The 14,943-nt window shown below is 43.3% G+C and overlaps 1 protein-coding gene across 4 annotated transcripts in view; it reads left to right on the forward strand.

Annotated features, from left to right (window-relative positions):
* The window catches only part of LOC147750899 (src substrate cortactin-like), a 144,394-nt gene that overhangs the window by 66,794 nt on the left and 62,657 nt on the right, over nucleotides 1-14,943 (forward strand). For all 4 annotated transcript variants that reach the window (XM_086918702.1, XM_086918730.1, XM_086918712.1 and 1 more), the window contains exons 4-6: nucleotides 212-341; nucleotides 3,653-3,763; nucleotides 5,474-5,528. In XM_086918702.1, coding sequence (XP_086774828.1) covers nucleotides 212-341; nucleotides 3,653-3,763; nucleotides 5,474-5,528 — 296 coding nt within the window. The remainder of the gene's footprint in view (nucleotides 1-211; nucleotides 342-3,652; nucleotides 3,764-5,473; nucleotides 5,529-14,943) is intronic.

Below are 14,943 nucleotides of genomic sequence, written 5' to 3' on the forward strand. Positions count from 1 at the left end.
GCCTACACTTAATTATGAAATGGCAATATTATTTTCTATCGTGAATGCCCACACTCGCTTTAGAGTGCATAAGGAGATATGGGAAACCTTATGAGTACGAAGTCAATAAAAAATCAAATATAACAATATTATTTCATGAAAACTACTAATGTACAAGGCTTGTTTGCATGTTTTAGACATTGCACTAATCACCTGTAAATGTTTCATGCAGCATCCATGAACTGAGGAATACAGTGTCTGAGGAACACGTTGTTCTGAAGAAAAAGGAACTGCAGGAAGGTCCCAAGGCTTCCTATGGCTATGGAGGAAAATTTGGAACAGAGAGGGACCGGATGGATAAGGTAAACGAAGAGTGCCTAAAGCGAGCAGGCCCTACTATATCACTTGTTTTGTTAAATTCTCTTTTGGTTTACCTGTATGCCAGTGGATCTAGGGTGATCAATGCTCTTGGTAGAGAAGCACTGACACTGGCAGCATTCAGGGACTTGTCTTATCCTATGATGGATGCTTAACTTTGCATTACACTACATTGCGCTTGGATTCCTGGGACAGTTCACCCATGGGTATTTGTTCAGGAATTGACCAGAGTAGCACAAAATTGATGTATTCTTCTGTGACTGATGGCTTGTAATCCGTGACATGAAGCTGCTATCTTGGCACATAGTTGGCTGGTCCATAGCATGATCTTCATGCGATATTCCAGTAGGTGCATTCCCCACCTTTTTATTTTTGGAGAGTTTGGCTCCCGGATTTCCCATTGACTCTCATTAACACCTGGTGTTCCTTCACAATGGTGCATAACCTTCCACACTGGACCATGCGATGAGGCTAACGAGCCACACTACAGGCAGGGTCTCTTTTCTCAGGTTGGGTGTAGGCTTTTTTATTTCTGTCAGGCATCGACTGGCATTGGTCCGCCTCCGGGAGTCTTGACGTGGCTTCTTTTGAGCTTAAATGCTGTCCAGCCCTCCACTGGTATCCCCTATTAGTTCAGTGCAGAGTTTGGGGTCGAAGTATGTGAGCTAATCATCTGATGTCACTGCTTCTTTTTTTCTGTGAAGTCCCAGTCACATCCTAGTCACAATCTCCTGACCGCTGAAAGTGTCCTTATCTGGGTACACCTGAGTGGTGCACTGACGGTGGTAAAATCTTTAATGCCTTGGAAGCAGTAGTTTTCTAGGCCTAGAAATTACCTAAAATATGGTACAATCCCTAGGTTGGGCTCTTTATTGTCTTATGCCACTTTAGTAGGGTCTGGGCGCATTCATCTGTGGGACAGAATGTGACACCTGAGCTCTAGTTCGCACTTGCCAGCTGCTTCTTTAGACGAGGATGTCATTGCTGTACTTAAACTAGTTTTGATTGGCCTTAGAACGCTTGGTATGGTTTTCTAAAAGATTTTTTTATACTGACGATGTTCCAGAGTTTAGACATTTGTATCAAAACACCCACTGGTGTGATGATAATGTAGTGGTACAGCACGACTGTGTATACAGCTGTAGATGATGGTATCCCTTGAATAAGTCAGTTTACTTAAGAGACAGGGTCCATTGACGCAGCTGACCATGTCAGTCAAGTGTGGTCCTGGGTGCCTCTCTCTTTTGATGGCTATATTTTGTATCCGCATCCATGCAGATGTCTATCGTCTTGCCGTCTCATTTGTATACAGCCACAATGGGAGACATTCGTGGGAGACATGAACTAATGGGCTGCTTGAAAATGTCCTGGTCCAGCTGCTCTTCTTTTGCTTGCTGTTGTAAATGGACAGGCACCCAGCGGCCTTCCTAAGCCACTAAGTCAAGTGCCTCATTTATATGAAGTGTGAGGTGCCTGTCCTTCAGTTTTCCTTATCCTTGAAATAGCTCTAGGTGTGCACTCATGATCTAATGCTGCGACGACACAGGGTAGGCCGTGGAGATCAGCTATATTGTGGCACTGCTTAGAAGGCACGGTGGTGATGTATCACCTTTGAATATGTGGACATCTTCTTGCAGAATTATAACATTGTCACCAAATGCTTCACCCCCTTGCAAGGCATTTATGTTCAATGGTGACCGCTTTGGCTGCGCTGACATCCTTTCATATTCAGTCGCACACATGATGATGCAAGTAGCTCGACTGTTCCACAGGAAAAGAGTGATGTGGTTCCTCATTCGTATTGCAGTTGAGGCCCCCTTCTTGAGCTCCTTTTTTTCTAGCACATAGGTTTGATGTAACCAATCAGCAGGTGCTGGGGCTTTTCTCATCAATTATAGGCATTTGTCCTCCACTCTTTCTTGGGGTTGTTTCATGGATTAGGCAACTCTTTGAATGTCCATGTCGAATGAGCTTTGTGTCCTGGTCATCCTTGATACTTTGCATCTGGTTTTGAACTCCAACAGTTCCTACTCGACACACACTTGCAAAGTGATTTTCTCTGCTACAGCTATGCTGTCTCTGGTCGAGTATTAGCCGTTCCTCTGCATAAGGAGACGCCGGGCCACAACATCAGCATATTTTGTCACCTTTGAATGTTGAGTACACCATCTTGTCCTGGGGCTTCCTCCAGAAGCCATTTGGTATGCCTGCTCAGTTCTGTTTCATTCAGCTTCTATGCTGACAGCGTGCATCACCATTCGTACGTCATCCTGGACCATGTGGAGTGTAAGGGGCTCCATTAGACCCTTCAATGAATTACAGGCATATGGCCTCTTCATCGTTGAGCCTGTCAACGTCGCAGTGAGTCACCTGCTTCTGCAGTTTTGTTGCAAAATTGTCCAGGGATTCATAAGCTCCGTGACATGGAGCTTTCATCGTGTCCACATTTCTAAATAAATGTTATGCTACGGGCCAAACTTCTCATTTAGGCCCTGCACTACGCCTTTGTAAGTTGCAATGGACTCTGGAGTAAAAGTTACGAAGAGATCCTTAACGTTGTCACCCACTATGTTGAGGAAGAGATTTCTTGCCTGCTCAACAGTGTAGTTCTTGCATGTGGTGCATAGGTAATGTTCAATTCTTCGGTGCTGCGTTTCTCACCTGGGGCCTGGAGTCTTGGAATCAGTGAGCTCAGCAGGCAGTGGCGGTGAAAGATGGAGCTGGAGAGTCCCTCTTTCATGGCGGTGGTAATGTGCGCTTGAGTCCTCCTGGATGTCTTATTAGGTGTTTTTTAAGCAATAGCGTGATGCACTGAGCGGTGGTGCTCACATCTACAAAATACCCAGAAGTGAAGACGTTTTTACTGTCTTAATGCCATGCCAAAAAAATTCAAATAAGTTGATTTACTTAGTAAACGGGAAGAGAAAAAATGTACAGTTGTCTCTTGAATAAGACCACTACTCTTGCAACAAGGTCACTAAGATTTGTTGTTGGCCCAACTGCAGATGTTTGCCATTTCCCAAATTAGGGGAAATGTGAAGTTCCTCCATTTGACAGGGTACTGTTTAGTGAAATAGTTTTGAAGTTTGTGATTTGGCCAGAATATAACGACTCTCCAGGTAACTAGAATTAGCATTTCACGTTCCTAAAATGCTAATTCTTTTGTGAATCTCTTTGTGAAGGGCAGCTTTCTGCTAGTATGGACAGCCTTGACTCTGGAAGGTCTGTGTTGACAGCTATAAGATGAATAAGGTTGGAATGATAGTAACTCTCAACTGTTATCTTTACTTCGTAGAGTGCCTTGGGCCATGACTACACAGCAAATGTGGAAAAACACTCCTCACAGACCGACGCGGCCAAGGGCTTCGGGGGTAAATACGGTGTTCAGAAGGATCGGACAGACAAGGTGAGAAATGAGATAGGAAAAATTAATAAAAGTGAAAGTGTCATGAAGGAAGGAAGGAAGTAAGGACAATTAAAAAAAGCAAGGGAGGAAGAATGTATGGAATGAATCAGTGAGAGAGTCAATTGAAACTTGGAAGAAAAAGATCAGTTAGTGAAGAAAAATATTAGAGAAGAAATTTGTAAGTAGGGAGACTAAACGAGAGAGGAAAATGGATAAACAATATTTGAAAGTAGTTAAATGGTAAAGAGGACAAGAATGAGAAGAAGGGATGATGGACGAGAGCAAGCGAACGAAGGCAGAATGAAAGAGAAATGCTGTAAAACAGAGGGAATGATGGGAGAGAATCAACTGTTTCCTTTGTGTCGGGAACCTTTAGATCACTTTGACAGCCCCATGTACTTGCTCTCTACCAGTTCACCCTTTGGGATTAAGTTTTTATAGAGCGCTTAAAGCTCTCATTTAGAATAAGGTGATAATGGTGCACAAAGGAAATGACGTACGGGCAGCTGGTTACCACCGCGGAAATACAATATCACATAATATCAGGCATTCTCCCTGTGATTTTTAAAGATGTTACAGGCAGCTTTTTGCTGATTTAAGGTTAATTTGGAAGCTTAAATGGAATGAGTGCTGGCCCATACTGCTTAAAACCCTTGACTCCCTTCTTTTAGACCTCAAACCAGCTGGATCCAGTAATCATGTGTTTTATAATTTTGAAGTAAAATTTTCCATACTATGTATAAAAATCAAATTTAATTGGGACAAAAAAAGTTTTAGCTCTAATATGGAGTTAAATTACTATAATTATGTTGCTAATCTTCAAGACTTCAGAAATTTGTAATGAAATGGAGAACCCCTGAGAAAGATGAAACATGCAAAACAATGGGAAGTGGTAGAGAAAGAAGCGAGGGAAGCCTGTGAGGAGAAGTCCAGGAGAATGACAAACACAAGCAAAATACTGAAGATAGAGCGTGGGAGAGAAAATGAACCACAAATTGAAATTTGAGTAAGACTGGGATAAGTAAAAAAGATTACCTGCTTGGGGGGGAGAATGTGAAGAGTGAAGGTGAGGTAAACTGATGGGTAATGAGGGAATGAGGCTGGATCATTTGGTTGAGCAGTTGGGTAGGTCCGAAGATTCAAATTGATTGATGGATGTATAGAGAGACAAGAAGATGTGTGGATGGATGGAAAACTTGGTTGATTAAGGAGATTCAGTAGACATATGAATGAGTGGATCGATGAGTGAGGGGGTTTGATCCACAGAAAGGTTTTTGGGTACTGTAGCAATCTTTTGAGACTGGCTCCCATGTGAAACTTACTACTTAGAGACGCCACCCAGTATTAAGCCACCAGTTGACCCAGTCAATCTATAACCATTGAGTGACCATATCAAATCCTGGCCACAAGTGAAGTGAATGAAACACTGAGGCTTCGAGGTACTCAGTGTTACATTTGGCTTTCTTGCAGGGTTCTAGTAGTGTGTGGCATGTGGCATCGATAAGACCTTGCCCTGTGTTAGCAGGTTTCATGCTTGAAGGATACCGCAGAGTCATGGAAGCATGAAGGTTATTGATTGAAAGTAATATTACACCTCAAAATAATTTGCGCAAGACAAAGGTGTGCTTTTGATGATACAGACCACACTCTGCATCTGTTTTATTGCGAGACAGAATAACTTATGCTTGTGTTATTTCTTTTTTTCCCCAGTCAGCTGTGGGGTTTGAATACAAAGGAGAAGTCAAGAAACATGCATCCCAGCAAGGTAGGTCTACTCCCATAATGCTCATGTTTCTTAAAGTAGGCTTGCGCTCCCTTGTCACTCCTGAACGTTTGCCTCCCAGTCATAGAAAGGTCCTGAAGACCACAGTAACCACAAGATGTGTTTTGCTTTCGTGCTTGGCTGATGCATTAGTATTTACGTTGCTAGGTGAGGTAACATTGTCCATCCATCCAAACCATCTGCCTGGAGCCAATGCTCAGTACCTGTGTGAGCAAATAGGATCCCACTTCTGGTGGTGCTGATGGTAATCTAGCTTTGTTCTAGAACTGCCATTGCCTCCCCTTACTAGTCCCGATACTCTACAGTCAGTGGGAGTGTGATAAAGGTTTTGCATATAGGACAATACACCTTCCCATTCATGCATAGCCACATTCACTTTTCTTCCCACTTACGGTCTCCGTTGCACATCCACCGTCACCATTTCTCCGTCAGTGGAACATGGGTGATTCACATTTGCCCTCACCTCCTCAGGGTTCTCTACCATCTCCACTTGTCACTCTTGAGTCCACCCTGCTCTTGGAAAAGAGACCGCTTCACCAGAAAGGTCACTCCTCATGCTCCCCATGGCTCTTTCTCTTTTCAGTTTTACATCTCGACAGAACGTTCCATAAATGTATAGTAGCAAGGTGTAAAAGCCCTGATTAACCATAGGGCTGGGCTTGACTACTAGGTCCTCATTACAAGTGACCCAGATACTTCAAGACCCCTATTTGTCCAGTGATTGGAATTAAAGTGATGCAAAGTTTATGGCACCTGATATTTACTGAGAGCGTGACTATGTGCAAGCCTCGTTCAATGTTGTCAGGTCAAATATGCCAGAATTTAATACGGGAGAAGTGCTCATTAATGAACTGGACATGTGGATTTTGTTGTGGTATAGGCCAAAACCTCGGTGTTCTTCACTGCTATCTTCAAAAAGGAGCGGTTTATCGCACCCGATAAGATGTGACCTCTGCGGGGTTGGAATTTTATAGAATGGGATAAATATCATATCCACCATCAATCCTCTAGTAAAGAGGACCGAAGGATTATCAGAAAGAAGGACCTGGATATGGTTATGGCTTGAAAACACTTCCTTCAGATATACAAACCTATATGTTTAATCTGTTAGTGCATTTATTGCAATTTTCATATGTTCTTTCCATACACCCTCGTCATGGCTGTAAGAAACATAAATTAGAAACCGAATTCAGACTAAATCACTCATTTTAAAGTGCAGGTGCATGTGCAGTCATAAGAGTGCACCCTCACGAATCAATGTCTGAAATAAGAAGAGTGTGTTCAGTGCCAGTACAGTGGAACCAAAAATAACCAATAATTAATAAAGAATAATGGAAAACAAAAACCTCATCAAGTTATAAAGCATTCCTTATCAGTAGAGACAACAGTCCAATGAGATTTTTAGCGTCAGGGGTGTCATGCAGTGTCTAGTGTGTGCAGTCCCTGTGTGGGCGCTCCCAGATCCACGTTCCTTTCTACAGAAAGAGGAGGAATGGGAGCCAGAATTCAGGACTGAATTCAAAAAGTATTTTCTGTTTTGACATTGGTCGGGTAAAGATTAATCACTCCCATTCCCTCCCTGTGTGGCCCATTTCGACTCCGTAATGCCACACTTTCTGTTAGATCTTCATCAGGGATTTGAACGTTGTGCTGATGTTAGATTGGAATGTTAATTTCCTATGTGATAAAATATGTTTATTTGCAATACATGCGTGTAATATGTGCATCTAATTATGTACCAGACACTCTGGAATTCTGGTATAGTATCACCTGTTTGTTATTACACATGGGACCACGATAAAAAAAGATTTTTTTTTTATTAGCTATTTACTGCATTTGTCCCAAAGTAATCATTATATGTAACAGGAAGAGTCTGCCTAGCCTGTTGGAATGCATTTTGTCGCTTGTGTCATCTGAGTCATGCAGCCTTATGAGCTGATGTTTCTACTTGTTTCTTTGTTATGGCTGTGGCGTGTTGGAAAGTCTCTGAATACTTTTATCATGTAGAACTATGCAGATAAATGCAAAAAGAACAGTTGATAGACAGAATGCAGAACAATATCATACATTCACCCCAGTAAAGAGATCTGGGCCTAAATCCATCGTTTTTTTGCTTACCATGCCATTCCAGTTCAGACATGGCCATATGCAAATCAGCCTTGACCCTGTGCCTCATGGGAACAGTCCAGCCCGAACTGCCAAGCCATGTCTTCCCTGGACCGGAATCAAGCATCCTAGGACTGGTTTCTGGCATTTCAGCCGTCATCAGCCAGGATAGCTTGATTCCAGTGGCGTGGAGAGCATGGGACTCACGTCTGAGCATACCCATCCCACTCGGGGTGACAAATGCAAAAACAACAATTGATGGACAGAATGCAGAACAATGTCATACATTCACCCCAGTACAGAGATCTGGGCCTATACATGCGTGTAGTATGTACATCTAATTATTTAACAGACACTCTGGAATTCTGGTGTAGTTTCACCTGTTTGTTATTACACAGGAGACCACGATAAAAAAAGTATACTTTTATTAGATACTAGCAGCCCGCCCCGACATTGTCCAGGGGCAATCAGGCTTCGCGCAGGCAGTCCGCCAAACTTTACCGCTCCTCCCCGCGCTCCAAACGGCCCGCTCCAGTCCGCCAAAGTTTACCGATCCTCCCCTTGCTTGACCCTCCAAGAGCAATTAGGCATCGCGCAGGCAGTCCGCCAAAGTTTACCGCTCCTCCCCGCGCTTCTAAGTTAACGGCTCCTCCCCTTGCTTGACCTACCTCAGCCCCCTCCAGACCGCCAAAGTTCACCACTCCTCCCTGCGCTCCTGTCCGCCGCTCCTCCAAGCGCTCCTGATTATGTCAGCACGCACGTCGTTAGCGCACACGGCCTGCGCTACTTGCAAGGGACTACTTTTTTTGGAACGTATATTTTTTAAGGAACGTATATTTTTTTGTGGTATATAGCCTATGTCACTCTGCAGACCCTGCCAATTCCAATGATGTATTGGGTGTTTGGATTGGCGCTGTGGTTCCCGAGTTTACCCGCCTCAAAGGTTCACAGTTCTCGCTTTATAATAGTAGTATAGATATACTGCATTTGTCTCAAAGTAATCATTATATGTAACAGGAAGAGTTGGCCTAGCCTGTTGGAATGCGTTTGTCGCTTGTGTCATCTGAGACATGCAACCTTGTGAGCTGATGTTTCTTTTTGTTTCTTTGTTATGGCTGTGGAGTGTTGGAAAGTCTCTGAATACTTTTATCATGTCGAACTATGCAGATAAACATTTTTTTTTTGAGTGGTGACCTCTTTTTTTAAAACCATTAAGCGTTATGAACGTTAGAAATTATCTTCTTTGTTGGAACTATATTTGTGGTTTCTCACATTTATCCAAAAGGGAGATTATGGGCACTAGGAGTACCTAAATCAACTTCCTTGATATTTGGGTACAAAACGAGGCTGGTTATCTAATCCCCTCACACACAAGAAGGAAGCTGATCCAGATACACGCCTGCTCTATCTCCGCTTCTATCCTCCGTCTTTACCTTTTTGGACAAATAATAAATATTCCGAATTCTGTTTTGTCTCCAGTGTATATTTGTTCCTGACTAAGCCTAGAGTGTATGGAAAGAATGTATATAAAAACACTCTAATTGCATTAACAGATGGCAAACAAATGGTTGATTATCTGAAGAACGCATCTTCGTACCATAAGCAGATAGGGATTGTTCTTAAATGTAATCGTGTTTTATAAGTAAGCATCATCATATGCCAGCTGGCTCCCTCCTGTTGTTTCTCTCTCTTGTCTATGGGGCTCGGCACTATTTGCCCTATTTGCTCTTCTCGATGTCTAGGATGGAACTGGCTCATACATCGAGTCAATTCCACTAGCCACCTAGATCACCCTCTCTTGATTAATCACTTTCATCATTAACCTTGAACTGCTGTAACCCCTCTTGTAGGTGAATATGTGGTCCAGGCCTCTTCATAGGAGCCCTCTGTTGGCAGGACATTTATTTTCTATACTCCTCACCTAATCCTGCATTGCCAGTAATTTCCGGAAATAAGGAATGCAGCATCACCATTTGATAGTTTGTGTAAGACCTAATATGACAAGATTCACTGGCTCTTTCAAATGACTATTATTTAATAATTGTATACAAGTCACAAATGTGACCTCTCAGCTCAATCTGCTACATTACTTGATAAAACACTGGCGCACCTCAACATTAGTCCCAATAAACATAACTCAGGAGCAGCAAATGATGTAACCGATACAATCATACAAGAAAATAAATGTACATTTTATTTTGATATATTAAAAACAATGCTTTGCTGGGTGGAAAAGCACTAAGTCATTGGACAAAGAACTCCTTTCAAAGTGACCAACTATACATTTTGGAGTGTGATCCTAGATAACAGTTTGGACTAGTGTATTTCCCTCTTATTAATTAGGAATTGTTTTCCTTATGTACTGTCCCATTATATATTGTGTTTTTTTAAATCTGTTTTTTAACCTTGTTTTTAATATATCAAAATAAAATGTACATTTATTTTCTTGTATGATTGTATCGGTTACATCATTTGCTGCTCCTGAGTTATGTTTATTGGTACTGATTGTGTATGTGTGTTTCTAAACTGCGGTTAGTCCAAAAATTCACCCAAAGGGGAATCTTTTCTGACAATTTGTCTTTTGGTACCCTACCCCTTTGGTTTGTGTGGGTCCCTCTCTTTTGTTAGAGGCACCTCAACATTAGGCAGCCCAGCTGGATGCTTCGTGAGATGTCATTCAGGATACCTGTGGCAAAGCTTGAAAATCCTGCAAAGCGATGGTTATCCCATGTGTTTTTTAATGCCGGACCTCAACCTTACATATGATAACTAGGCCTGAGAATACAAACAATACTGATTGTAAATGATGTAGAGAGTAAGTAGGAATATTATACTCTTCCAAGAACTCCATACTCTCCACCAGGTTCATCCTTACTCTGAGTAAGGTGCCAGTGCTAGACATTATTCTAGACTCTCTCTCTCATCCAATGAGCCACAGTTATGTGTGTAAAGAATATCAGCTGGCAGGGACTTTTATTCTGACTGCGTTCTCCAATGGGGAACAGATTAGGCTTAACTGTTAGCTCCTCATATCTATGTGCCTTGTTATCTCTTTTTTTAATGTAACATTTGTAAAGTGCTCTGATACCCTCACCGGGTCTTGTCCGCGCTATATAAAACTTTATAAATAAACTGGGGGTTGGGGAACCATTTATGGGCCTCCATCAAGGTGATAAATAATTTTTTGTTAATGATTTGGAAAAAAATGGCACTTTTATAACTCAGGGGACTGTCTTCAAGTCTGATTTTGTTTGTGATGCAGTGAAGTTAAATCTACTGGGACTGGTTCATGGTAGATACCTATTGAAAAATTAGGAAGGGACCTTTTTGGACCGACAAGCAGAGGCAGTACTAGGAGGCACAGGGTCATTAAATGCATCTTTCTCTAACAATTAGCAAGTGGAAGTTTCTGACGATTGTGGTGACAAGATTTGTTGGTTAGCTAGGAGCCTTCGGATTACGTTTTCAATCATTTGAAGGCAGATTAGATGATATTCTGTAAGACTACCATAGTGGGCATTGGCATAGCATGGCTTTGCATTGATCAGCGTGTCAGCCAGTGCCATATGCACCTTAAAGAGTGTGATCTTCCTTAGCTGCCAAACTGGAAGAAAGCTCTGGTGACATCATTAACCTTGGCTTTCATGTTGATGTCACATGAGATAGATACGTGATTGACACATTCTTAAAAAATGTTGGGAGGGACAGAGTTCAGCATGTCTTGTGTCCCAGAATGAAAACGTGAAAATGTTTTGCCATCATTGCATTTTCATCTGCTCTTTCCTGTTAATCCCTCCAAAACTCCAAGGCAATATATACAGAGAATTCCCAATCCTGGGAGCAGCTAACCTTGCCATCTGGCCATTCTCGCAGAAAATTGGGGAAGTTAGTACGGCTCTATACACCATTCAAAATCTATATCTTACTATTTAATGCATCAAAAATCTAGATATCCACCACCATAATGTCCCATGTGTAGCAGCCAAAGAGCCACAACAGCACAGGTTGTTCTCCTCGCACAGGTTGTTTTCCTTGCTTCCTTTTTTAGAGCTGGAACACATTTAATGGTCTCTTTACAGAGGCGGCTGGTAAACTTTGGAAGTGGTGAGGCATAACCCCATACACCCATACCCCATTTCACACCACGCGAGCGAGGCCATATCCTATATTTTGGGGAAGTGGAGTGAATGCGGTGTTCCTTCCCAAAATCTTTTTAAAGGGTGCTTTTTTCTGCTCAATTTCCCTTTGGCCTTTACCTTTTTGAGAGGTGGGTAAGTCAATAAATTAAAGAGGAGAACCGAGGCAAGGGTCTGGCTTGGCTCCAAGAGCCCATGCACGAGCCAGATCATAATTATGTTTCTCATGTAAAAGTCCGACAAACCTCATGCAAAAATTAGTCTCTTCAAAATTCAAAAAAGTGTATTTTTTTAAACATGCAGAAGTGTTTCACATTAATAGTAATACACCAGTTTAAATTACTCCCTTGAGAGGCACCTCATGAACTGATGCATGGCGTCTGTGACTGTACCTTGGACCATGAGTGTTCTCGCAGCAGGAGGCGGTATGCCCCATTAACTCCAGCAACACTTTAATTATTTGTCTGGGTTCTTCTTCTTGTTGGTGAAGGCATTTCCAACATTCCTGTTCTGCAAGCATGGACACGTGAAAGCTGCTCTTGCACTATTGATGTTGTGTACACAGGCGCAATAAAAAAACATTTCACTTATAAAATTAATTTAGAGAACATGTGGAAAGAGAAGCGGCAGAACAGAGGACACAGACTGTTACAATACAATAGTCGGACAGCTGCCCACCACACTTCGCTAGAGCAGCGTTTATTGGTTAATTTGGCTGCATCTGGCATCCAGGGTGGCCTCCCATTGGGGCAGAGTAGCATCGCCCCCCTTCTACCAAGCAGCAAAGGTTAAAAATAAAAGAATACAATGAATCAACATTTTATTGTTCACTGTTTGCCGGCTGTCTTGCGATGGCCAGCCTGACAACCTCTCCACTGAACTGTCTTAGATAGGTGGGTGGAGAGCAGGCACAGGCCCCCTGTGCCTGTTGGAGCGTCGAGGCAGCCCGCTCCAGCCAATCCTGGCGCTGCTCTCATTCTGGTCATCTGCAGCATGAGAGCAGGATTGCGATTTATAGAAGGGGGTTGGCTGAGGCTCGACGAGGTGCTGTCGTGCTGACTGCATTCAAGAACAAAAACAGGAGGAGGAAGAATCCTAGGTAAGTGAATTTTTTATCTTTTTGGCCCACTGACAGGCACTGTGAGAAACTCGCATTGCCTTGAGCCTCCCCTCCAGAGCTCTCGGTCACAGGCCGTTTTAAATCTGTTAACACACCATGATTGAGAGCTTTGAGCCTAAAGGCATTGAGATTTACTACAATGCCTATCACTGCGTTTGGCTCTCCGTCTGCTCCACGTCCTCCAATGCTGAGGGTCACCAACTGCCACTGATGGCAATGCTGCAAAACTTTAGCAAGGAGATCTGGTTTTATTTTCTATGCCTGACCTGACTACTCTGGTCTTGGCAGTGCAGGCTGTCAGTTGCAGATGGCTCGGGTTAGTTCACATACAACACCGACTCTGTGCCGCTCACATCCCATCTAAGTGGTTCTGAGCAGTGCTGTCTCCAATAATAATGTGGAAAAGGAGCTTAATTCTGTTCTCGGCAGCACATGCGTTTAAGTTATCCACAGAAACTTCACACGCACTTCCTGCTGTAGTCCTCCCCTCCTTTCCACCTGTAGCAGGGCCTGGCAAAAGTAGACAATCCGTGCAAAGACCTCTGGCATGAGTGACATGAAGCTTCATGCAGAGCTTCATCCTTCAATGCCCTGGACTGCATTTATTAGCTGCGCCTCAGCCTGCTCAACTACACCACCGACAGGGATGCAGGAGACTGGATTTACGATGGTAGGGACAACGTGATTATGTCATTCTTGTTGTACTTTCGGGCCAGCCGGGCCTAATGGCCTTTTTAGTGATTGTGCAACAAATGACATGAGACAGTTAATGACTATACTGCCGGCACGTGACTGCCTACACAGACCACACCCATGCACTTTTAACCACAATACATGTATGTGGGTGATACACAGTAAGGCCACCTTGCAATATTTGGCAAGGTGTTACAGTACATTCCTACTCAACCTTAATAAAGCATAACAATTCAATTCATTAATTTTTTACAGGTAACTCATAACGTTACCACACCCCAGGTCACAGTCACCTCGCAGTATCATAGGCTCATCAGACCAGGAAGTCCTTTAGGTGGGTGGATGGCACGCAAATGATAACTTGGGTGGTCACTTCGTTCTGAGGATCTTGGGGTACAGGACTCCTGTCCAGGGCTGCAGCGTGGAGAAACCTTGGAGAAACCCCTGGGGGTGTGGAGTTTGACTGTGTCTCGTTCAGACCATGAGAGGCCTTGGTCTGGATCATGGGCGAAGGCGATTATGACGCCCACACACCTGTCTCAGACCAAAAAACTGTGGATGAGTCAGCGGTTCCTGAAAGGGTTCCCTTGATCTTCTTGAAGAAAGAGATGTTCCGCGTGTGCTCTTCATCACATCTGTGTGCAATGATTTGTACCCTTGCATCCTACCAGAATCCATGCATGTCATTCAAAGGGCTTCCGGAACTTGCAACCAAGATGCCGGTCCTGAACATAAACAAAGTCTCTAGGCTGGATGTCAGAAGGCTGAGACTTTTGCTTCTTGCCCTCCTGCTGAGAACCCTTGCATTGTCATTGGGGTTTGAATCCAACTGGGTGGTGTAGGGTGGTATAGTTGACAACGCACTCCATGCTGGCATGCCCTGGGGCTTGGCAGTGGTTGATTCCGCCATCTTCCAATACTCCCATAGGAATCCATAAATCGCTCTCTCCATTGGTTGTTGCTCAGCATGAGCGATGCAGATTACCTTGTTCAAGAACTGCATGAACCACTCCACCTCCTCGTTGGCTTGCGGCCAGAGAAGTGCTATCTTGTGTTGGTGGATGACCGACAACCAAAGGTAATCCACAAATTCCTGGCTCTGAAAAAGTGGTCCATTGTCTGTCTGCAATTTCTCATAAGACCATGGATGACAATCACCTTTTCTATCTTTGCAAGGACTTCTGAGGCCATTTGTGACTGACTAGTTCAAACTCTGGGTATTTGATGTAGAACTAAAACGTATTTTCCATCTGTTAGGTGGCCAAAATCCAGACTGGCTCCCTCCCATGGCTACTGGGGACCCTTTTTGGTTAGCACTGGGGCAGGTGCCTCTGGAGATCTG

The sequence above is a fragment of the Lissotriton vulgaris genome, chromosome 1_1 (genome assembly GCF_964263255.1).
Source record: "Lissotriton vulgaris chromosome 1_1, aLisVul1.2, whole genome shotgun sequence".
Taxonomy (NCBI): Eukaryota; Metazoa; Chordata; class Amphibia; order Caudata; family Salamandridae; genus Lissotriton; species Lissotriton vulgaris.